The 25,598-nt window shown below is 39.0% G+C and overlaps 1 protein-coding gene across 1 annotated transcript in view; it reads right to left on the bottom strand.

Moving 5' to 3' along the window:
* The window catches only part of GABRA3 (gamma-aminobutyric acid type A receptor subunit alpha3), a 168,590-nt gene that overhangs the window by 74,350 nt on the left and 68,642 nt on the right, over positions 1-25,598 (bottom strand). Inside the window, exon 4 of the mRNA XM_062182925.1 lies at positions 15,491-15,711. Coding sequence (XP_062038909.1) covers positions 15,491-15,711 — 221 coding nt within the window. The remainder of the gene's footprint in view (positions 1-15,490; positions 15,712-25,598) is intronic.

Genomic DNA, 25,598 nt, shown 5'->3' with positions numbered 1-25,598 from the left:
AAAGGGGAGGGTTGTGGGCGGGAGGGAAGTTATGGGAGGGGGGAAGCCATTGTAACCCATAAGCTGTACTTTGGAAATTTATATTCATTAAATAAAAGTTTAATAAAAAAATAAAAAAAGAACCAGGAGAAGAAGGGAACAGAGATAAAAAAAAAAAAAGAAAAATAGAAGAGGATACCAAAAAATGGAGAAATCTTCCATGCTCATGGATTGGAAGAGTCAGCATCATCAAAATGTCCATTCTCCCAAAATCAATTTATAGATTCAATGTGATACCAATCAAAATACCAAAAACATTCTTCTCAGAATGTAAAAAATGATGCTGAAATTCATATGGAGGCACAGGAGACCTCGAATAGCTAAAGCAATCTTGTACAACAAAAACAAAGCTGGAGGCCTCAAAATACCAGATTTGAAGACTTTACTACAGGGCAGTTATAATCAAAACAGCATGATACTGGTACAGAAACAGATGGATAGACCAATGGAACAGAATAGAAACACCAGAAATCATTCCAAACATCTACAGCCAACTTACATTTGATCAAGGATCCAAAACCAATTCCTGAAGCAGGGATAGTCTACTCAATAAATGGTGCTGGGAAAACTGGATTTCCACGTGCAGAATCATAAAGCAAGACCCCTACCTTACACCTTACACAAAAATCCACTCAACATGGATTAAATATCTAAATCTACAACCCGACACCATCAAATTATTAGAGAACATCGGAGAAACCCTGCAAGATATAGGCACAGGCAAAGACTTCTTGGAAAAGACCCTGGAGGCACAGGCAGTCAGAGCCAAAATTAACATTTGGGATTGCATCAAATTGAGAAATTTCTGTACTGCAAAAGAAACAGTCAGGAAAGTGAAGAGGCAAACAATAGAATGTGAGAAAATATTTGCAAACTATGCAACAGATAAAGGATTAATAACCACAATCTTCAAAGAGATCAAGAAACTTCACAACATCAAAACAAACAACCCACTTAAGAGATGGGCCAACGGCCGGTGCCGCGGCTCACTAGGCTAATCCTCCGCCTAGCGGCGCCGGCACACTGGGTTCTAGTCCCGGTCGGGGCACCGGATTCTGTCCCGGTTGCCCCTCTTCCAGGCCAGCTCTCTGCTATGGCCCGGGAAGGCAGTGGAGGATGGCCCAAGTGCTTGGGCCCTGCACCCCATGGGAGACCAGGATAAACACCTGGCTCCTGCCATCAGATCAGCGCGGTGCGCCGGTCGCAGCACACTAGCCGCGGCGGCCATTGGAGGGTGAACCAACGGCAAAAGGAAGACCTTTCTCTCTGTCTCTCTCTCTCACTGTCCACTCTGCCTGTCAAAAAAAAAGAGAGAGAGAGAGATGGGCCAACGACCTCAATAGACATTTTTCAAAAGAGGAAATCCAAATGGCCAACAGACACATGAAAAAATGTTCAAGATCACTAGCAATCAGAGAAATGCAAATCAAAACCACAATGAGGTTTCACCTCACCCCGGTTAGAATGGCTTACATGCAGAAATCTACCAACAACAGATGCTGGAGAGGATGTGGGGAATAAGGAACACTAACCCACTGTTGGGGGGAATGCAAACTGGTTAAGCCACTATGGAAGTCAGTCTGGAGATTCCTCAGAAACCTGAATATAGCCCTACCACAGGACTAAGCCATCCCACTCCTCAGAATTTACCATTGGCAATTTAAATTGGCAAATAAAAGAGCTGCCTGCACCTCAATGTTTATTGCAGCTCAATTCACAATGGCTAAGACATGGAATCAACATAAATGCCCATCAACAGAAGACTGGATAAAGAAATTATGGGATATGTACTCTATAGAATACTATATAGCAGTAAAAAACAATGAAATCCAGTCATTTGCAACAGAATAGAGGAATCTGGAAAACATCATGCTGAGTGAAATAAGCCAGTCTCAAAGGGACAAATATCATATGTTCTCCCTGATTGGTTACAACTAGCTGAGCACCTAAAAGGAAACCTGTTGAAGTGAAATGGACACTATGAGAAACAGTGACTTGATCAGCCCTTGTCCTGACTGTCGAGGAACAACTTACTGTTTTATTTTTTTCAGTAATTTTTTGTTCTACTTAATACGATTGGTTGAACGCTTTAATTAACACACAATTACTCTTAGGTGTTTAAAATTAACGGAAAAGTCATCCCTGTTAAATATAAGAGTGGGAATAAGAGAGGGAGGAGATGTACAGTTCGGCACATGCTCAATTGGACTTACCCCAATTGGTAGAGTTAGAAACGTGCCAGGGGATTCCAATACAATCCCATCAAAGTGGCATGTACAGATGCTATCTTACCTGTTAAAGTGATCAGTTTTAAGTTCATAATTGATTTAAAAATAGGATTAAGTGTCAAAGGGATTACATAAATAAGACCAGTGTCTGCAAATATTAATTGATAGAATTAACAAGGAGAGAATGATCCAACATGGGAAGCAGGATACACAGCAGACTCATAGAATGTCAAATGCCCTAAACAGCAATCTGGCCTCAGAATCAGTTCTTAAACATTTGGATCTGCCTAAAAAGCCCATGAGAGTATTTCAGGCATGGAAAGCCAAGACACTCTGGCAAAAAAAAAAAAATGACCTAAATGAAAGATCTCTGTGAGTGAGATCCCAGAGGAAAGAACGGGCCATCAAAGAAGGAGGTACCTTTCCCTGATGGGAGGAGAGAACTTCCACTTTGACTATGGCCTTGTCTAAATAAGATTGGAGTTCGTGAACTCAAGAGGCTTCCATAGCCTTGACAGCTCATTCAAGAGCCTCGGGTGATTACTAACATCATAAATAAGTGTGTCAATTGTTAAATCAACAACAGGAGCCACTGTTCACTTATTCCCCATGTAGGATCTCTGTCCTTAATGTGTTGTACTATGTGAATTAACGGTAAAACTACTACTCAAACAGTACTCTATACTTTGTGTGTCTGTGTGGGTGCAGTCTGTTGAAATCTTTACTTGGTATATACTAAGTTGATCTTCTGTATATAAAGATAATTGAAAATGAGTCTTGTGAAGAATGGGATGGGAAAGAGAGTGGGAGATGTGATGATTGTGGGTGGGAGGGAGGTTATGGGGGGAAAAGCTGTACTTTCGAAATTTATATTTATTAAATAAAAGTTGGAAAAAAATAATACCAGAACATAATACCAGAAGCTGTAAGACAGCCAGAAGTAAATAGAAGCAAAGCTCCTATTACATTGGTCTGCACAATGATTTTTTTCAGGAAATGACCACAAAAGCAAAGGCAAAATATAGAAAATAGACAAGTGGGATTACATCGTTCAAAGGAGCTTTTATATAGCAAAGGATACAATCGATGGAGTGAGGGGACTACCTGTAGAATGGGAGAAAATATTTTCAAACCACAATCCGATAAATGGTTAATACCTAAAAATATGTCAAGAACTCCAATAACTCAATAACAAAAGAACAGACAAAGGATTAAAATGCAGACAGAGGATCTGAATAGACATTTTTCAAAAGTAAACATGCAAGTAGCTCACAGGCATATGAAAGGTGTTCAGCATCAGAAATATCAGTTAAATGCATATCAAAAGCACTATGAAATATTATCATATCTATTAGAATGGCTTTTATCAAAAAGACAAAAGATAAGTGTTGGTGAGGACATGTAGAAGAGAGATAACTTAAATACTTTTGTTGAGAACGTAAATTAGTATAATCATTATGGAAAGCAGTATTGGCATTCCTCAAAAAATTAGAAATAAAACTGCTATATGCTCCAGCATTCATACTTTTGTATATACCCAGGAATTTTTCTGCTAGTATCTCACTAAAAAGGCCTTCTAATCCTTTCTCTCTCTCCATGCCTTCAGGAATTCCTAGATCCTGAATGTTGGTTTTTTTAATAGTATCCTATAGATTCCCAACAATATTTTTTTAGATTTCTAATTTCCTCTTCTTTTCTTTGGTTTGACTGTATACTATCCTGTGCTCCGTCTTCTAAGTCTGATATTTTTTCTTCTGCCTCACTGATTCTGTTTTTAAGGCTCTCAACTGTGTTTTTTATTTTTTTCTATTGAATTCTTCATTTCATTTTGATTTCTCTTTAATGTCTCAATTTCATGTTGTACTAAGTTACTCATTTCATTTTTATTTCTTATTAAGATTTCATTTTCATGAGAGAGATTTTCTTTCATGTCCTGCATGGATTTCTTCATTTCATGCATTTGTTATTGATAACTTCTAAATGTTCTTATCATCCATGGGATGCCGATGCCTCAGGCCAGGGCGTTAACCCACTGTGCCACAGCACTGGCCCCATAGTATAACATTTTTAACCACTGATTTGACAAAGTTAAAAAACAAAGTTTTACAAAACTATATTTGTGGCAGTACTGATACACACTAACATTTCCTTCTTTTTTCTTTTTTTTCCTCTCTTTTTTGTTTGTGGGGGTGGATTGGAAGTGGAGCAGCACCCATACAACAATGTCATACGTGGCAGCTTAACCTGCTACACCACAATGCCAGCCTCTACACTTATCTTTTAATTAATTTTTTATTCTTCCATTGATGAACACTTATGTTGACTCAATACTTTGTGAATAATGCTGCAATGAAAATAGGAGGACAGATATCTCTTCAAAATACTGATTTCATTTCCTTTAGATACATATACAGATGCTGGTGAGGATGTGGGAGAAAAGGGACACTAACCCACTGTTGGTGGGTCATTTTTCCCTTTAATTATTCTTTATAGCCATTATCTATATTCCCAATAAACTCGGGTCATTTTGCTTTTTGCTTTGTTATACTTCTTACTTAGTGAAATATTAAGTCTTTTTACTTTAACGTAAATTTAAAATATATTATCTCAAGAACTAAAAAAATGAGAAAGAGGGAGGATGGGAGGGAGAGACAGAGAGGGAGGGAGGGAGGGAGGGAGAGACAGGAGTGAGGGAGGAAGGGAGAGACAGGAGTGAGGGAGGAAGGGAATATTATATTCTTAGAATTGTATCTACAAAGCACATTGATCTGTTTTAAAATTAAAATAAATAAAACAAAAGTGGGAGCATAAAATAAGGGGAAAACCTATAGGAAATAAAAGTTCTCACACTATGTAGTATACCAAAAATTAAAAGTTACTGGATATATGTATTGTTTGTTCAGTTAGGCTATCCTAATTGAGCAGCCTAAACTTCACAGAGAAAAAGGGCTTTTGGGGTTCAGAATGATCCTCACTGCAAGCAGGCTGTCAACTTGGCCTTTAAGAAGTGGAACAATCTGCTCTGCACTCTGAGGAGTGTTCTTTCTAAAAACTGAAATACAGACAACACTACTTCAGAAGCTGCTGAGGTTCCAGGCAGGCTATTTCTATATTCATGGAGTAAAGGGCAGGATTTGAGATTAATGGTGAAAAAGAAAGGATAGTAAATCACTACTAGCCATTATCAGTGCAGAATGAGTCACCTGAAATATACCTCTACCAAACCTCCAAACTAAGAAACACATTAGTCACAAAAATCACAGTTGTCTTAGGGCTTTCATTAAATCCTTTATAGACAAGAGGCTCAGCACTCAGAAATAAAGGCCACCACTTTACTCTTGCTTTTAGCTTGCATAAGATGCACCTCTGAATTTTCAGTTACTTCAAAGATGTTACTCTAGTCTCATTTTCTGACACACTTTCCCCACTCTCCAGCCATCTGCAAATACTTGTGATTGCACTAAAGAAAGCTCTCATGTATCTATCTTTTTATATACATTTTTATTTTTCCTCCTGCCTGGAATGTCATCTGCTCTTTCAAAGGGCAACACATTCCCTTCAAGTCTCTTCTCAAATATTACCTCTGCTTTGTCTATGTCCTACAGGCATAGTGCTTTAGCTCACAGAAATCTCAAAGCACTTCAAAGAAATTCTTTGGTCCTTATCATATAGGATTATCAGTATCTGTGTGTTTGTCTTCTGCACAGGACTGCGAACAATTTGAGAAGGGGTCTCTGTTCATCATTGCAACTTCATCCCTTATATGGTGGTTGGTGCATAGCAGATGATTGATAAATGCTTCTTGGCTCAATAAATATTTTTTTTATTTTTTTTAAAAAGATGTTATTTATTTATTTGAGAGATAGAGTTACAGAAAGTGAGAGGGAGAGACAGAGAGAGAGGTCTTCTGTCTGTTGCTTCACTCCCCAGGTGGCCGCAATGGCCGGAGCTGTGCCGATCCAAAGCCAGGAGCCAGGAGCCAGATGCCTCTTCCTGGTCTCCCATGTGGGTGCAGGGGCCCAAGGATTTGTACCATCTTCTACTGCTTTCCCAGGCCATGGCAGAGAGCTGGATTGGAAGAGGAGTAGCCAGGACTAGAAGTGGCGCTCATATAGGATGTTGGCGCTGCAGGCGGAGGATAACCTACTGCGCCATGGTGCAGGCCCCTCAATAAATATTTTTGTGAGACAGGCAGAGAAAATATTTTCAATCACATTTCTTGGAAGAAGAAACGGAGACTTAGAGGAGGGAAATGTCTTGGCCATAGTTACTTTGCTAATCTGTGCCGGAGTTGATATTCATTTCCAGAACTCCTGACTCCTGCTGTAACATTCATTCCACTGCAACACAGGGTTTTCATTATGGCAGGGGGTGGTGTTTAAAATAGTGGGGTTCTTTGGAACAAGAAGGGCTGTGTTAGTGGTAAATCTCTTTTGTGTTAGTTTTTTTAACAGAATCTGCCTAGAGACTCCCTTCTTGCTTTTGAGAGTAAATGGGATCTTTTTCAAGGCTCTGATTTTTATTTGGAACTGGCAAAAATGAAACAAATGTGAGCAGACTTTCCTCCTGGGTTGTGAGCACTTGGAGGAAATGGGTCGATATCACTGTGTGGAGGCACAGGCTAACTTGTGATTGACTGAAGACTTAACTATTACTAGCTGTTTACCTAATTCTAAGCTCTCTCTGAACCAAAAATGAGCCATACCAACTCTTTTGTTCTCTTATTTTTGTTCATTAGAGTGAGGCTTACTAAGTGTGACTCTGTGAGTTAGTTGCTAGCTTAATGATTAAGAAACCATAGGTGGGATCCCCTACAGCAAAAGTCATTATGAAAAAGAACTTGTCAAATAAAGCTATCAATGCTTGGCTGGTCTGATTACATTAAGTCCTATAGAACTAACAATCTAGCCCAAATACTTTTCTTGGCTCCTAATGACTTCAGAGGCACTTGCTATAATGAAAACTCAAATGAAAGTTCTTTACATCTAAACTAAAAAGTAAAAGCTTTCTGTTAACATTTAGGCAAGGTGAGTTCCTGGAATCACACAGAATTGATCTTTCATATAATTTGTCTTGGAAACATCACAAGTAAATAAGCAAAACTGACCCAATCATATATCAAAAGAGTAAAGGAAGCAGAATCATCTGAATATAATAATAACCCTCTCTTAACTGGTTCAAAACACCACTTTCCTTTTGATGACAACACGGAGAAACTAGTGCCTATTTTCATAGAATTTTCAGCTAAACCTAGACTATTGTCTAGCTAAACCTAGACAATTAGAGGGATATTTGTACAATGTATACAATTTTACAAATTTCCATTGTGTTAGAATTCTCTTGAGCTCTAGACATACATTTCCAACTGCAGTTTGTCATGTCCACCTCAGACTCATTATTTTAAATCTGGTAACCCAACTATTCATTAGAGGAAGTGGTGGGATATAGTGGGGGGGGTTGTTTTAGCATAATAGTGACTTGGCTCTCTCCACTTGCTCTGCCACTTAGTGGTGTGACTTCACTTTATTAAAACCTCAGATTATTAACTATAAAAGTGGAGACAATGACAGCAAAAACAAAAGCCTCCCAGGGTGGACATGTGCCAAGATATATGTCAAGCAAATCACATGCCTATTACATTTATTCCCATTTCTTCTCTGGACTATGAAATGCTCTACTAACTTGTATTGCTGTCTCCAGTTGGTCTTCTAATCTGAAATTGAATTTATTAAATTTATTAAAAAATAAAACTGAAGTCTGCAGACACTTACTATATCCATTTTATCTCAGGCACACAGCAATATTTCTTTTCCCAGCTGCCCTTGCAGTTAGGCATGTCTCCGTGACATAATTATATTCAAAGCAATGTCAGTAGAAATGACTGTGTTGCACAAGACCTGGCCTATAACAACTGCCCCTTTAAAATAACCATTCTCCATGTTCTTTCTTGTTTTCACTTGATACAGACAAGCACAATGGTGCTGAAAAACATATATGGAATGTAGAAGAACCACCAGATGAAAGGAACTTGGGTTCCTGAAACAGCACTTGGAAATGAGATGCCTATTAGTGAGGAGAATCTGATTTGAACTTTAAGGAGCAAAAAATATACTCATGTCATATTTGAACTGTTGTACTTACTTGGATTCATCAATTTGCATTAGCACCAATGAGCTCATCATGTCACTCACTTTTTAAAAGCCAATCATGCTTTACTGTAACTACAGGACAAATGTATTCTATATCACTTCCAGATTATTAACCCTCACCTTTCATGTGGAAATCCTTCCAAATAAGTATGCTATATGGCTATAATTCCCACTGCCATTTCCAAAAGCTTCTTACTCTTTCTCATTCAATGGAAATGTTAACATGGAGGACATCACTTTACTTATAGAGTGTTTTAGTTCTTCCAGTATCCTAGGAGACGTCTTTGCTTACAGAAATGACCCATACAACATCCTGAATGCATAAATCTTCCGTCAGGCACCAAATATTCTAATTTGTGAGCAAATCATATCTTCATATCCTTCTTCAGAATCTCATTTAGTGTGAAAAATGGTATCTTTAAGACAGATACGGGCCGCCGCTGTGGACTTAGCTGGAAAAGCTGCCACCTGCAGTGCCAGCATCCTATATGGGCGCCAGTTCGAATCTCGGCTGCTCCACTTCCAATCCAGCTCTCTGCTGTGCCCTGGGAAAGCAGTAGAAGGTGGCTCAAATGTTTGGGCCCCTGCACCCGCATGGAAGACCCAGAAGAAGCTCCTGGCTCCTGGCTCCTGGCTCCTGGCTCCTGGCTCCTGGCTCAGATCAGAACATCTCTGGCTGTTGTAACCATCTGGAGAGTGAACCAGTGGATGGAAAGACTCTCTCTCTCTCTCTCTCTCTCTCTCTCTCTCTCTCTCTCTGCCTCTCCTCTCTGTGTAACTCTAACTTTCAAATAAATAAATAAATCTTTTAAAAAAGACAGATAGATCTACTTTTTCCTAATAAGGGCGTCATCTTGGGCAAGTCATTTTGATTTTTTCAGAATCAACTACTGGATCAGTGCAAAAGCAATAATATACATATTTTATACCTATATTAAATAGTTGTGAAGATTAGAGATGTTTTACCTAAAGTGTCTTGCACACAGTGTGTGTTCAATACATAGCAGTTCTTATTTGTATTATTTTTCCAGTATTATGGCAGCTTCCAAATTAAGCATCTCATCATCTTCAGGCTTGCCTTCCTCCTGTCTGCCTTCTACACTGCTCCCACAGTGATCTATCTGAAATGCAAATGTATTTGATTCCTTCCTCTGAAATCAACTCCTCAGTGGATACCCATTTTATGCCAACATAGCTTATAAGCATCTCTTCCCAGTCCAGGCTGCTTCTCTTCACTGTACTTTATTCTAGTCACACTGAACTTCTTTACGTTTTTTCCATGTACCACCTCTACATCTCCCTCTCATTCCCATGGCCTTCATATCTGGTGATCTCTCTCTATGGAACAGTCCATCCCTATCTTTTCATCTGATTTACTTCTTACATCTTTTAGGTCTCAGTTTAAAGACAATTTTCGCTAGAATTTATTGTACATATTCCCCCACTGCTCCCATAGTAATCTCTATTTCCCCATCACGCCACACAAGAGGTGTGAGTTTTATCATGCATGAGGCCAATTCACAAATATGAGAATACTTCATAAAGTCACTGGAAAAAGTAGACTCATTTATAGGACTGGCTCTGTGGCACAGCAGGTAAAGCCGCCGCCTGCAGTGCCAGCATCCCATATGGGCGCCAGTTGGAGTCCTGGCTGCTCCTCTTCCAATCCAGCTCTCTGCTATGGCCTCGGAAAGCAGTAGAAGATGGCCCAAGTCCTTGGGCCCCTGTACCCGCGTGGGAGACCTGGAGGAGGCTCCTAGCTCCTGGCTTCAGATCGGCTCAGGTCCGGCCATTGTGGCCAATTGAGAGAAGCAGTGGATGGAAGACCTTTCTCTCCTCTCTCTCTCTCTCTCTCTCTGCCTCTCTGTAACTCGGCCCTTCAAATAAATCTATTAAAAATATAAGGTTTTTTGATGTAAAAAAATAAATTCACACACAATTTTTTTTTGTAATTTGCATTTTTTTATGAGCTGTTTGAATATCCATCATCCATATCTTTGGGCAAGGTATTTCTTCTGTCTGCAATATCCTCAACTATTAAAGTCCTTTACCTCATTTATTTGATTGTGACCTACACATCCCTCAAAATTAAAGAGAGAATATATGCATCACCTTGCTTTGCAGCTCTCCTTGATACCCCCATATAATTTTATGCTTCTTATCCCATGATTGGATTGCATTTTGCAATGCCCTGTATTTAAGGGACTTTATATTCTTGTGCAGTTAACTATACACATGTCTCCTTAACTACTAGACTTTAAGGGCATCAAGAGAATGAACTACAACTTATTTTATCTTTAGCTCACCACATATTCCAGAATTTTGAGCATAATAGGCACTTGTAAATGTGTTAAGTAAATGACTCAAGTCAATGTGATAGAACATAGTTAAATTAAATGAATATTTGTCCCATCTATTCAGTAGTCAGTGGGATTTTGTTTTTACTGACATATATTATGTGATATGTATATAGTAGGTTTTAAAGAAAAATACAATCAGCATGCTTATCCATATCCATATCAATAGGATATCATTAAATGAAATGAAATACTGTGTATAGCTATGTCTGAATAATAGAAAATGCTTCAAAAATGTGTGTATCAGCTTGGACTGGACTCTGTTAATATTTGAGGTATGGTTCCAATTTTGGTGTGCCTGATGGTGAAGTAAGCAGCACATAATGAGCTTTGACCTGCATTTTTATGGTTGTTCTGAGCTCTCAAGATGAGGCAAGGGGAGTCTTCTTTCTACACTGCCCTAATTACTTACCCACATAGTGCTTGGTCAGATTTTTCTAGGAAAATTTCCTTCAGTAATTTTTCCATGGAATCCAGATAAAATTTGCACAGGTCAAAATAATAATAAGAGTGCTACACAACAACTAACACTCCCTGTGTAACACTCCCTGTGTAACAGGCAAGCAGCTACATTAGTAATCAGATGAAGGGCTGGAGAAAGCAGACAGTGTATGAAATACATGTCACTTAGATGAATCAATTGTGGGACCATAAAAAGCCCAGCTTTTTTGTTTTGAGCACAGCTCTTCCTCCAGATCTACATCCTTGAATCTCAGGTGAGCCATTTCGTGTGTAGGGAAACGAAGGGCTTCATCACAGTCCTGTACTTTTTTTTTTTTTAAGATTTATCTATTTACTTGAAAGTCAGAGTTACACAGAGAGAGGAGAGGCAGAGAAAAAAAGAGAGAGCGAGAGAGAGAGAGGTCTTCCATCTGCTGGTTCACTCCCCAGTTGGCTGCATCAGCTGGAGCTGTTCTGATCCAAAACCAGGAGCCATGAGCTTCTTCTGGGTCTGGGTCTCCCACACGGGTGCAGGGGCCCAAGGACTTGGGCCACCTTCTACTGCTTTCCTAAGCCATAGCAGAGAGCTGCATCAGAAGTGGAGCAGCCGGGACTCGAACTAACACCCATATGGGATGCCAGCACTGCAGGCAGTGGCTTCACCCACTGTGCCACAGCGCCAGCCCCTCCTGTACTTTTCATTTCCTCCGTTCTTCGCTTCAGAGTAACACAGTGACATCCCACATATATTCTTATCTAATAAAACTTCACTTTCTTGTTCGAGTTAGGCTAGAATTTATAGCCAGTGGCTATCATATTCCCATTCATTCAACTTTATTTTTGAGTGTTTATTCCTTTGCTCTGCTTCATCCTCTGTCTTCCTCAATCTGTATTTTTTTCTTTTTCATATTTCAACATTCTTATCTCCCCCTATCTTTTCTCCTCCTCCTCCAAAACTGAAACCTCTCCTCCTTTTATTGTTTAGTTTCTCCTCTTCATTGTTCCCATTCATTCCCTATTCTTTCCCCCTGTTATTCTGAATTTCTACAGTATTCAGTCCTTTCCTGCCCATTATTCTCTCTTCCCTCTAGCTCCTCCTCCATTTGCTTAGCCATCTGCATCTCCTCCTCATCACTGTACCCCTCCAACCACCTCATTGCAAATCCTCTCTTCCGTTTCCAACTACTCTAATTCCTTTTTTCAACAATTAATGCTTTTATATCCCCTCTACAAACTCTTATATTTTCTTCCCTTTATTACAAGCATGTCTCCCTTCTATTTATTCCTCTACCAATGCTCTATTTTCTCCATACTCTCCTTCATAATTTTGTTCATTCATATCTCTCTTCTGTCCTTGTTTTCTATCTCATTTCTGCTATTGCACAAGTATGTATCAGTTTCTTCATCGGAAACAAAGGCAGTTATTCATTTGCCCCTTGAATGTAGCTGTTACATTTCTCTCCTTTCCATTGTTAATCAACCCTTTCAAAAGAATTTTCTATATTCATTGTTTCCTCTACCTCTACTCTAACTCCTAAAAACTTTCCATTGTACAAGCCACTTCATTGAAACATATCTGTGAGGAACACGGATGTCCTCCAGGGTACCAAACCTAGTGCATAGTTTAAGAATCTATATTATGGCTGGCGCAGCAGCTCAATAAGCTAATCCTCTGCCTACAGCGTCAGCACACCGGGTTCTAGTCCCGGTCGGGGCACCAGATTTTGTCCCGGTTGCTCCTCTTCCAGTCCAGCTCTCTGCTGTGGCCCAGGAGTGCAGTGGAGGATGGCCCAAGTCCTTGGGCCCTGCACCTGCATGGGAGACCAGGAGAAGGACCTGGCTCCTGGCTTTGGATCAGCGCAGTGAGCCAGCCGCAGCGCACCGGCCACGGCGGTCATTGGAGGGTGAACCAACAGAAAAGGAAGACCTTTCTCTCTGTCTCTCTCTCTCTCACTGTCCACTCTGCCTGTCCAAAAAAAAAAATTAGAAGAATCTATATTACTTGATATCTCTGTAATAACAAATGATATTGTAAAAATGTTTAAATAAGAGCCAGAACATGAATTCTGGCTCGACCATCTACTACCTAGGGGAACTTGGAAACTTTTCTTACCCACTTTAAGTCTCAGTTTCCTAATCCATAAATTAGGGATAAGAGTGTTTATCTCACAGAGACATTATATTATTAAAGTAGTGTGATTAGAACAGTGTCTGGCACACTGTAAGTACTATGTTGATGTTAACTATCATCTTACTACTGTTATTATTCAACACTTTCATCTTTTTAAACTCTTTATTTCTTTGACCACTTCATTCTCTTGCTTAAAGCATATTATCTCATTATCTTCAACTTACTCATTTGGTTTTACCTGTCTAGAATGTCTTCCCTCTATTCCCTCTGTGTTCTACCCCAATTTTTTAAAACATTCTACTTATATAATAATATAAAAGCTAATGTTATTGCCAATACCCAGGAGTTTAAGTGTTCCCTCATCCAGGGACTCTTTGTTCAACCTGACTGAAAACTATGAGTTAAATGACCCTCTACCCTTCCATAATTACCCACATATTCAGCAGTTCAGTTAATATTATTTGTGATTATCTAATTAAGTCTTTCTCTCCTATTATATTGTTATTGTCTTGAGGAAAGAGGTCATGTCTCATTAATATTTGCATACACAGAACTTAGTCTAAGACCATGTATATATTAGGAAGTCCAAACTTGTGTTTGGGGAATAAATAAATGAACCAATACTTATATTTCCTCCATCCAAAATGTCCCTCTCTCTTACTGAATTCCTACCGTGTTCTTTCTTTTACTTCTCTATGTCCTCTCTTCCGTATTACCATATACTACATCCTTTTCATCATTTTTCCTGTCTCTTTAGGATATCTTAATATTTTACTCCATATTTTCCTTTATTATTTCAACATTTCTATTCTTTATTATCTCTTCTCATTTTCTTTCTCTTTTCCCATCTTTATTATCCCAGATTTTATACATATAAATCAAAATCATATACATATATAGCAATGTGATTGGTCTTCCCTTCCCTTCTTCATTCTTCTTCCAATTTTTATGCACATTCCATGTTCTGTTCATAATTTTATTATCTGTTCTATGCTCATTTCTCCTCTAGTCTCTCATCTTCCTCATCTCCTCTCTCATTCAACATTTCTGTTAGGTATTTGTTATCAGTTCTTCCTTAGCCATGTCCCTGCTTCCCAAATTCTCCTAGAAAAACATCAATAAATACCAAATTTGAAGTTTTAAGGGACTAGTATAAGGGCAAACATACTTTACTTGCTCACTACATATTTACCAGGAATGCAATGAATTTCATTGTGTACTGAATGACTGCATTTATCCATTCAGTAAAGGTTAATTCAACACAAGAAATAACAAATGTTTTAGTGTTGGAGCAAAGAATCATATTTTACCGTAAATGCTTTCAAAGTTATCATTTTTGGCAATAAAATTCAATACCTAATAACTAATGACAATAATTAGTCACAGATTATATAAAATTGTGTTAGTTTTTATGCATCAGGAAGTAGAAGTGTATGAAATATATTGTGAAGGCTTCAATACCTCAACACCCACATGCATATAACTGCTTGCTATATATAATTATATATTCTGCATACACACTTCATATATAGGGTCTAAAAGGTAAAATTTTAAATTGTTTAAACACTTCACTTATATCAAACTCCTCAGCATCCTCAGGCAATGTGGCATAAAATAAACATTGATATAATTTTTCATTTATATCTATATATATTTATATATTTATATTTATATTTATATCTATATATATACATATATAGATATAAATACTTTAGGTTCCAGAAAATATCCATCATTATTTCATGTGAGCATCACAATTCTGCATCATAAGTATAGTTTGTTGCTTCAGTTAAATTTAGCAAATTTTGATGATCACAGTGTTCATGCCTGTGTATCTTGTGCTTTTAAGGATCTTTGAATAATAAGTCCCTGTATGTTAGTCCACATGTGTCTCTGAGTATGGAAATATTTTTATGTCATAAACATATATCTCTGTGTGTCTCAGAATAGTCATATGTGTAGCTATTTATATGTATATCTTGAATATTAGGTGTATAAATGCAAATGTGTTAGGCACTATATACATTTATATGCATTTCTAATCTATAAACTTGACAGAATTTTTAATGGATCCCTTACAACATGCCACTTTCAATCCCAGTCCTATACCCAATATACTTTGAGTGAGGGTAACCACTCTCTGACCTCATTGTGTAGAGGAGGGTTCCATTGTCCACCAGTCTGAGTAGCTTGTTGGGTGTGGTCATGTTATGAGCCACTGATTTCTTGCCATTGTGGAAGAATGTATCAGGGGTCCAGATCTTACTAGCCAGGAGATTGTTCAGTGGAAGAATCTTCATGGGTCCATCAAATTTTAGTCTTTCATCATGCCATGTCTGTCGAAAAAATACATCAATAGTGTACTCCTAGGAACAAAAAGAGAGAGAACACTGTCTCAGTAGAGTTCTTGAGGACCCACTGTACTCCTAGCAAATATTAATTACCTTACAAGATCTGATGCAGAGACACAGCAGTTGTTGATGAGTCAGGCAAATTATAATGATAGAGACACAATGCCATGATGAACAACAAACATGGAAATAATATATTTGACAAGGCTTTGCTTACAAAGATTACTGCCAATACACCTCACATATTAGAAAAGCTGACTACAATACTGCTTATGAAAAGGCAAGAGCTTCATTCTCTATATGGAGACATCTCTAATAAGAACAAACTTCTTATTTTGTATTTACTTATGTATGATCCCATATGAACATCAAAAACTGATAGAACAATCACTGTGAAAGCAAAACTTGATTTTTTTTACAGGCAGAGTGGACAGTGAGAGAGAGAGACAGAGAGAAAGGTCTTCCTTTGCCGTTGGTTCACCCTCCAATGGCCGCCGCGGTAGGCGCACTGTGGCCTGCGCACCGCGCTGATCCGATGGCAGGAGCCAGGTGCTTATCCTGGTCTCCCATGGGGTGCAGGGCCCAAGCACTTGGGCCATACTCCACTGCACTCCCTGGCCACAGCAGAGAGCTGGCCTGGAAGAGGGGCAACCGGGACAGGATTGGTGCCCCGACCGGGACTAGAACCCGGTGTGCCGGCGCCGCAAGGCGGAGGATTAGCCTAATGAGCCGCGGCGCTGGCAAAACTTGATATTTTTTAAAGATTTATTTATTTATTTTAAAGTCAGAGCTACACAAAGAGAGGAGAGGCAGAGAGAGAGAGAGAGAGAGAGAGAGAGAGAGAGAGAGAGAGAATCTTCCATCTGGTGGTTCACTCCCCAATTGGCCACAATGGCCAGAGCTGTGCCGATCTGAAGCCAGGAGCCAGGAGACTCCTCCGGGTCTCCCACGTGGGTGCAGGGGCCCAAGGACTTGGTGAAAATAAGCTCACAATCCACAATAAAATTCCTAAGGAAATGGTCATGAGCAAGAGTCAGCAGATGCAACACACAACTAAATTAACCCCCCTCCAAGGACTCTATATAACAAAATTATCAAATAGAGGTTCAGAAATAACTCTAATTAAAATTACAAAGGTTATAGAGAGAAATAAAAAGGAGATTTGAAAAAAAAATCTGAGGTTGACCTTCCATGCAAGAAAAATAGTCATCAAATTTTAAAACTGATGTGTTACATAGAAGATTAGATATCACTAAAGACAGATTAGTGAACTGGAAGATGTACATGAGGAAAAATGCTTGGTTTATATTTCAGGCTGATAAATGATGGAAGCATGAAAGAGCAGTGTAGTACCTTAGAAGACAAAAGGAAAAGATTAAGTATATGTCTATTTAGATTCTAAATATAAGAGAATAAACAAAATAAGAAAAAAACATTTGATGTACTAATAATGAAGTTTCCCAAATTGTTCAAATACATACATCCTTAGCTTAAAGAAAAATGAGTTAAAAACTCAATAGATTAAATAGATGCAAGCCAGCACATAAACTCATTAGAGAATACCAAAGAAGAGATTTTTAAAAATAGTATAACAGAAAAACAATAAAATAAGGACATATTACCTACAAAAATAATTTGATAGTAGATTTCTTAAAAACAAGAAGAGACAGATAATAAAAATACATCCTGAAAATCCTGAAAGAAAAAATAACTGTAAATCCCAAATTATATAGCCAACTAGATTATTATTTAAGAATGATGTTAATATAAAATACCAATACCATAAGACAGAGAATTTACCACTAATACATCCTCACTCTTTTCCCAAATTTCTCATGGCTGGTTCACACACAACCTTCAGGTCTCAAGAAAATCTCACTGTATCAGAGAGGCATTCTTTGGTCATCCTTTAAAAAGTAATAATTCCCCTTCCCCTTAATATGCCTGATTTTTCTTCTTCATAGTGCTGACAAAAATGTCTCTACTATTTCTTTCACTCCAATAACCTAATCACTCCATGAGACCAGAGACTTTGTTTTGTTCGCTGCTATATCTCCAGCACCTAAAACTCTTTCTTGCTTACAGTAGATGCTCTGTAAATGTTTTTGAAGAAATAAATTATTGACCAAATACTCATGAAAAGAAATACTGAATAAAGTTCTTCATGTAGCTGAAAATGAAGCCAGCAAGTATATGCAAGAAAATATGGTCAGCATAATTATTGAACAATTTATAGCTAACCTAAACAAATAATGCCTACCTACAAATGATAATAAGGGCTATGAAAAGAAAGTGGGACAACTAACTAGAGTAAACTAAATGGAAGAGGAGAGTACAAACACGTGGGTTAATGCATCTTTGTTTTCTGAAAGGAGAGATATTGAATGTCATTAGGCTTTAGGTCAGGTATGCAAGTTAATACTTAAGGTAATCAAGAATATGGTAGAAATATAATATTTTATTTTTTAAAGATTTATTTAGTTATTTGAAAGGTAGAGATACACAGAGAGAGAAGGAGAGGAAGAGAGAGAGAGAGAGAGGAGAAACAGAGAGAAAGAGAGAGGGGGGTCTTCCATCCGCTGGTTCACTCCCCAATTGGCCATAACAGCTGGAGCTGGGCTGATCTGAAGCCAGGAGCCAAGAGTCAGGAGCTTCTTCCAGGTCTCCCATGCGGGTGCAGGGGCGTAAGGACTTGGACCATCTTCCACTGTTTTCCCAGGCCATAGCAGAGAGCTGGACTGGAAGTGGAACAGCCGGAACTCCTACTGGCACCCATATGGGATGCCAGCATTGCAGGCGGTGGCTTTATCTATTACACCACAGTGTCAGCCCCAGAAATATAATGTAAAACTTAAAACACAGGCCGGCGCCGTGGCTCAACAGGTTAATTCTCCGCCTTTCGGCGCCGGCACACTGGGCTCTAGTCCCAGTCGGGGCACTGGATTCTGTCCCAGTTGCCCCTCTTCCAGGCCAGCTCTCTGCTGTAGCCAGGGAGTGCAGTGGAGTATGGCCCAAGTGCTTGGGCCCTGCACCCCATGGGAGACCACGAGAAGCACCTGGCTCCTGGCTTTGGATCAGCGCGATGCGCCGTCCGCAGCGGCCATTGGAGGGTGAACCAACGGCAAAAAGGAAGACCTTTCTCTCTGTCTCTCTCTCTCACTGTCCACTCTGCCTGTCAAAAAAAAAAAAAAAACCTTAAAACACAATAGAGAAAAACAAATGGGAATATATAAAGTCTTCAATTTTAAAGAAGGTAAGAAAAAATAAAGCACTGAGAAACATAGGAGAAAGAATATACAAAATAAGATGGTATCAACATATCAACAAACTATAACAGAAGGAGGCTATGTACATTCCAGAGACACACTTAAAGGCATGTACAAACATAAACAGTTTGAACATAAAGTCATGGAGTATGTATGGTTAAATCCTAATCAAATTAAGGTGGAAGAGCTATCCAATACAGACATAATGGACAGCCAGATCAACAATTGATATGGAAGGAAGGAGGGAAGAAGGGAATATCATTATATTCTTAGTCTTGTACCTACAAATTATACTGAATCTGTTAAAATTAATTAAAATAAAATTTAAAATTAAATGTAAAAATTGTTAAAAAATTAGTAAAACTTAGCTGACAAACACAAGCTAATGAACGCAATAGACTTATCCACTAATACTGAAGTGCACATAGAGCACTTACTCAAAAATTGACTATGTACTAAGTTACAAAGCAAATTTTTAAAATCATATGAAAAAATGATACCCTACAGACCATCTTTTTAAAATATGAAACATTAAATTGGGAATTTATAACAATAAAAATTTTATATTAGGAAACTGAAAATCACCCTGCAAAAAATTTGAGAAACATAGAAAGCATAAAGGATATTAGAAAATACTTAGAACTCCATCTTGTTGCAAATGCGCAGGTTTCATTGTTTTTGACTGCTGTATAGTATTCTATAGAGTACATATATAATAATTTCTTTATCCAGTCTACTGTTGATGGGCATTTGGGTTGGTTCCAGGTCTTAGCTATTGTGAATTGAGCTGCAATAAACATTAATGTGTAGATGGCTTTTTGTTTGCCAATTTAATTTCCTTTGGGTAAATTCCAAGGAGTGGGATGGCTGGGTTGTATGGTAGGGTTATATTCAGGTTTCTGAGGAATCTCCAGACTGACTTCCATAGTGGCTTTACCAGTTTGCATTCCCCCCAACAGTGGGTTAGTGTCCCTTTTTCCCCACATCCTCTCCAGCATCTGTTGTTGGTAGATTTCTGAATGTGAGCCATTCTCACCGGGGTGAGGTGAAACCTCAACAAGATGGAGGAATCTGGAAAACATCACGCTGAGTGAATTAAGCCAGTCCCAAAGAAACAAATATCATTTGTTTTCCCTGATCGGGGACAACTAACTGAGTACCAAAGGGAAAACCTGTTGAAGTGAAATGGACACTATAAGAAACAATGACCTGATCAGCTCTTGTCCTGACTCTTGATGTACAATGTAATACTTTATCCTTTTTAGTATTTGTTGTTGTTGTTGTCTAGTACTAGTGGTTGAACTCTGTAACTAAGACACAATTATTCTTAGGTGTTTAAATTTTAACTGAAAAGTGATCCCTGTTAAATATAAGAGTGGGAAAAAGAGAGGGAGGAGATGTACCATTTGGGACATGCTCAATCAGACTTGCCTCAAATGGTGGAGTTAGAAACGTGCCAGGGGATTCCAATACAATCCCATCAAGGTGGCATGTACCAATGCCATCGCACTAGTCCAAGTGATCAATTTCAGTTCACAATTGATGGCTCTGATAGGTGTAAGAGTCAAAGGGATCACACAAACAAGACTAGTATCTGCTAATACTAACTGATAGAATCATAAAGGGAAAAAATGATCCAACATGGGAAGCGGGATACACAGCAGACTCATAGAATGGCAGATGTCCTAAACAGCCCTCAGGCCTCAGAATCAGCCCTTAAGGCATTTGGATCTGGCTGAAGAGCCCATGAGAGTATTTTAGGCATGGAAAGCCAAGACACTCTGGAAAAAAAAAAGAAGACCTAAATGAAAGATCTCTGCAAGTGAGATTCCAGTGGAAAGAACAGGGCCATCAAAGAAGGAGGTACCTTTCTCTGAAGGGAGGAGAGAACTTCCACTTTGACTATGACCTTGTCTAAATAAGAGCAAAGTCGGTGAACCCTAAAGTCTTCCATAGCCTTGGCAACCCATGACTAGAGCCTAGGGAGATTACTGACGCCATAAACAAGAGTGTCAAATTGTTAAATCAACAACAGGAGTCACTGTGTACTTATGTCTCATGTGGGATCTGTCCTTAATGTGTTGTCCAATGTGAAGTGATGCTATAACTAGTACTAAAACAGTATTTTTACACTTTGTGTGTCTGTGTGGGTGCAAACTGATGAAATCTTTACTTAGCATATATAGTGAATCGATCTTCTGCATATAAAGATAATTGAAAATGAAAAAAAAACTTGGTGTTAAATTGGAAATTGCATACAAAATTAATCAATTTTTTAAAAATATCATGTAGGATCTCTGTCTTTAATGTGCTGTACACTGTTATTTAATGCTATAACTAGTATTCCAACAGTATTTTTTCACTTTGTGTTGCTATGTGGGAGCAAACTGTTGAAATCTTTACTTAATATATACTAAACTGATCTTCTGTATATAAAGAGAATTGAAAATGAATCTTGATGTGAATGGAAGGGGAGAGGGAGCGGGAAAGGGGAGGGTTGTCGGTGGGAGGGAAGTTATTGGGGGGGAAGCCATTGTAATCTATAAGGTGTACTTTGGAAATTTATATTCATTAAATAAAAGTTAAAAAAAAAGAAAATACTTAGAACTAAAGAATAGGGGATGATGTTCAGGTGTAGCAAGTTAGCATGTGCTGCCTGCAACTCTGGCATCCCAGATGGGCAAAGGTTCAATTCCCAGTTGCTCCACTTCCTATCTAACTCCCTGTTAATGCACCTGGGAAAACAGTGGAAGGCAGCCCTATTGCTTAGGTCCCTGCCACCCAAGTGAGAGACTGGGACTGCCACCCTAGTCAGAGTCTCTTTGTCTCTTTTAGCTGAATGAATAAATCTTTTAAAAATGATTTATTTATTTATGTGAAAGGCAGTTACAGAGAGAGCAAGAGAGAGAGAAGAGAGAGAGAGAGAAGAGAGAGAGAGAGAGAGAGAGAGAGAGAGAGAGAGAGAGAGAGATCTGCCATCTACTGGTCTACTCCCCAAATAACCACAATGGCCGGGGCTGGGCCAGGCCAAAGCCAGGAGCCAGGAGACTTCTTCAGGTCTCCTACATTGGTGCAGGGGCCCAAGGACTTGGGCCATCCTCCACTGCTTTCTCAGGTGCATTAGCAGAGAGCTGGATTGGAAGTGGAACATCCAGGACATTAACCAGCACCCATATGGGATGCCGGTTCCACAGATGGTGGCTTAAAATGCTGTGCCATAGCATCCATGGCAAAGAAATATTTTTTACATAGTAGGTAAAGCCTGGGGTGCTGGCATCCAATACGGGTGCTGGTTCACGTCATGGCTGCTCTTCTTCTGATCCAGCTCTCTGCTATGGCCTGGGAAAGCAGTAGAAGAAGGTCCAAGTCCTTGGGCCCCTGCACCCATGTGGAAACCCAGAAGAAGCTCCTGGCTCCTGGCTTCAGATTGGCAGAGCTCCAGCCATTGCGACCATTTGGGGAGTGAACCAAGATCTCTCCCTCTGTTTCTCAAATAAATAAATCTTAAAAAAGAACTGAAGAACAATGAAAACATTCACATATGAAATCTTGTTTTGTGTTCTTAAAGCAGTACTTGGAAGGAAATTCATAGCTGTAGAGCAGCCTTAACAAAGAATTTTTACATTGTTGGTGGGAATGTATGTTAGTAAAATTTCTATGCCAAACACTATGGTGTTGCTGTGGATTCGTTTCTGGGAGGAGGAGGGTGGTGGGGGCAAGATGCGCGGAGTCACCACACAGACCCCGGGAGTTGGGTGAAAGCAGGCCTGAGGCAAGCAGCCTGCAGACTCGTTTATTTCAGTTGCTACAGCGGCTTATATAGCCAAGGCAGCCAATCCGGTCAAGGGGCAGTCTATGCCCTAACCAATCACAGCCTGTTGCCAGGCAGACTCCGCTGTCATGTGGTTTCCAAAACCATCTAATCACAGCCTGTTGCCAGGCAGACTCCACTGTCACATGGTTTCCAAAACCATGCAATGACAGCCTGTTGCCAGGCAGACTCTGTTGCCAGCGGCCATCTTGGCATGGCCTTCTCATTCCACCACACTATGGAGATTCCTTAAATTTTAAAAATATATCTACTGTATGACCCAGTTAACACTATAGATTATATATCCAAAGAAAATGGAGTTGTTATAACAAACAGAATCCTGTACTCCCATGATTATTATATCACTACTCACATAGTCAACATATAGAACCAATGGAAGTATCCATCAACAAATGAACAGATAAAGAAAATGTGGTATATGTACACAGTGACATATTATTCAGCCATAAAAAGAAAGAAATCTAGTCATTTGTAGCACAATGGATGGAACTGGAGGACACTAGGTTGTGTGAAATAAGCCAAACAGAGAAAGACAAATTCCATGTTTTCCCTCATAGTGAAAGCAGAAAATAAGTTGATCTGAACTCAGAATAGTGATTAAGAGAGATTGGGAAGAATGGGGGAAGGGAGAGTAGAAGGACATTAGACAACAGGTACCAAAACACAGCTACATAGAAGTGATAAGTTCTAGTTCTAGTGTTCTACAGCACAATGAGGTGAATATAGTTCACTTATTATATATTTTATAAACAAACAATAGAGGAGCTCAAAGGCTACAAACATAGTGACAAGAAGAGGAAAGTGTTAATCACCCTGATTTGATCAGTACTCATTGTATATATTTATTGAAATATCACACTGAGACATATAAATATGTATAATTATTGAATGTTAATCAATGCTTTTTAATGTTTATGGATATTGATATGCTAACTAACCTAATTTCATAATTATACATTCAATATATGTATTGAATTATCACACATTTAGTCCCATAAATATGTAAAATTTAAATAATAATAAGATGAATATCCCCAAAGGAAATAAAATAGATAGCCTTAAGAAAAAGAAATAAGGGACGGTGCTGTGGCATAGGGGTAAAGCCCCAGCCTGCAGCAATGCCAATACCCCACATGAGCGCCGGTTCTAATCTTGGCTGCTCCTCTTCTGATCCAGCTCTCTGCTACGGCTTGGGAAAGCAGTAGAAGATGGCTCAACTCCTTGGGACCCTGCACCTGCATGGGAGACCTGGAAGAAGCTCCTGGCTCCTGGAATCAGATTGGCTCAGCTCTGGGCATTGCCACCATCTGAGTAGTGAACCAGTGGATGGAAGACTTTCTCTCTCTCTCTCTCTCTCTCTCTCTCTCTCTCTCTCTCTCTCTCTCTCTTTTTCTCTCTCTCTGCCTCTGCTTCTCTGTAATTCTGCCTTTCAAATAAATAAATAAATCTTTAAAAAAAGATTAAATGGGAAAAAGAGGCAAAGCCATGAGAAAAGTTGTGGGAAGAGTGGGAATGTAGATTAAATAAGATTGAGGGGGCTGGCACCATGGCGCAGTAGGTTAATCTTCCGCTTGCAGCACCAGCATCCCATATGGGCGCCAGTTCTAGTCCCGGCTGCACCTCTTCCAATCCAGCTCTCTGCTGTGGCCTGGGAAAGCAGTAGAGGATGGCTCAAGTTCCTGGGCCCCTGTACCCATATGGGAGACCTGGATGAAGCTCCTGGATCCTGGCTTCAGATCGGTGCAACTCTGGCTGTTGTGGCCATTTGGGGAGTGAACCAACGGAAGGAAGACCTTTTTCTCTGTCTCTCCCTGTCACTGTCTTTAACTCTACCTCTCAAATGAATAAATAAAATCTTAAAAAAATAAGGTTGCATTAAAAAAAAAATAAGGTTGGGAGGAAAATGTTGCCTGTTTTTAGAACTCCATGATGAATACAGGGAGTTCCATTACACTATTACACCACTACACTTCTCTCTGATTGTCCCTTGTTGTTCATAAGGATTGGTTCCAGAACCAAAATCTACAGATGAGCAAGTTTCTTATGAAAAAAGGATGTATTATTTGCATATAACCTGTGCACACACACACCCCCACCCCGTATACCTTAAATCATATTGAAATTACCTACACAACTGAATATAATGCAGAAGCTGTTAAATAGCTGTTATCCAGTATTTTGGGGAATAATGACAAGAAAAATGTCTGTACATGTTCATTTTTTTCTGAATATTTTCAATCTGAGGCTGGCTGAATTTGCAAATGTAAAATCCATGGATGTGAAGGGTTGACCATATAAAGCTCACTGGCAGCTTGTAGAGAACAGATTATAAAGAATTAGAGTAGAGACAGGGAAATCAGTTAGGAGCTTTTGTCAGTTGAACCTGCCAGAAGTGGATTGGACCAGAATGGTAGCAGTGGAAATAGTAAGAACTGCTTTAATCTGAGAATATCTATGAATATAGACACAGAGACAAAGAATAAAATAATGTAAAACAATTTAAGAAATGTTTTAAAAGTATTATATACTTACCAATTTTGATTCTTACAAGGAATGTAAAGATGGCCTAATGTTAGGCACTCTATTAATATAATTAGCCACGCTAACAGATTAGAAGAGAAAAATGATGCAGTCATATCAGTAGACACCAAAAGACAAGTTGCGTTATTTCAAAGACATTCATAATCAAATGTGCACCCACACACAACAGAAGACAGAGTCTGTATGGAGTTTCTGCTTTTGCAGAAGAATGTAATGGCAATGATGCCTGATCTTTAGTAATGCATATTGGCTACTAAACATAA

This window comes from Lepus europaeus, chromosome X (genome assembly GCF_033115175.1).
Source record: "Lepus europaeus isolate LE1 chromosome X, mLepTim1.pri, whole genome shotgun sequence".
Taxonomy (NCBI): Eukaryota; Metazoa; Chordata; class Mammalia; order Lagomorpha; family Leporidae; genus Lepus; species Lepus europaeus.
This window is presented reverse-complemented; position numbering and strand designations above follow the sequence as displayed.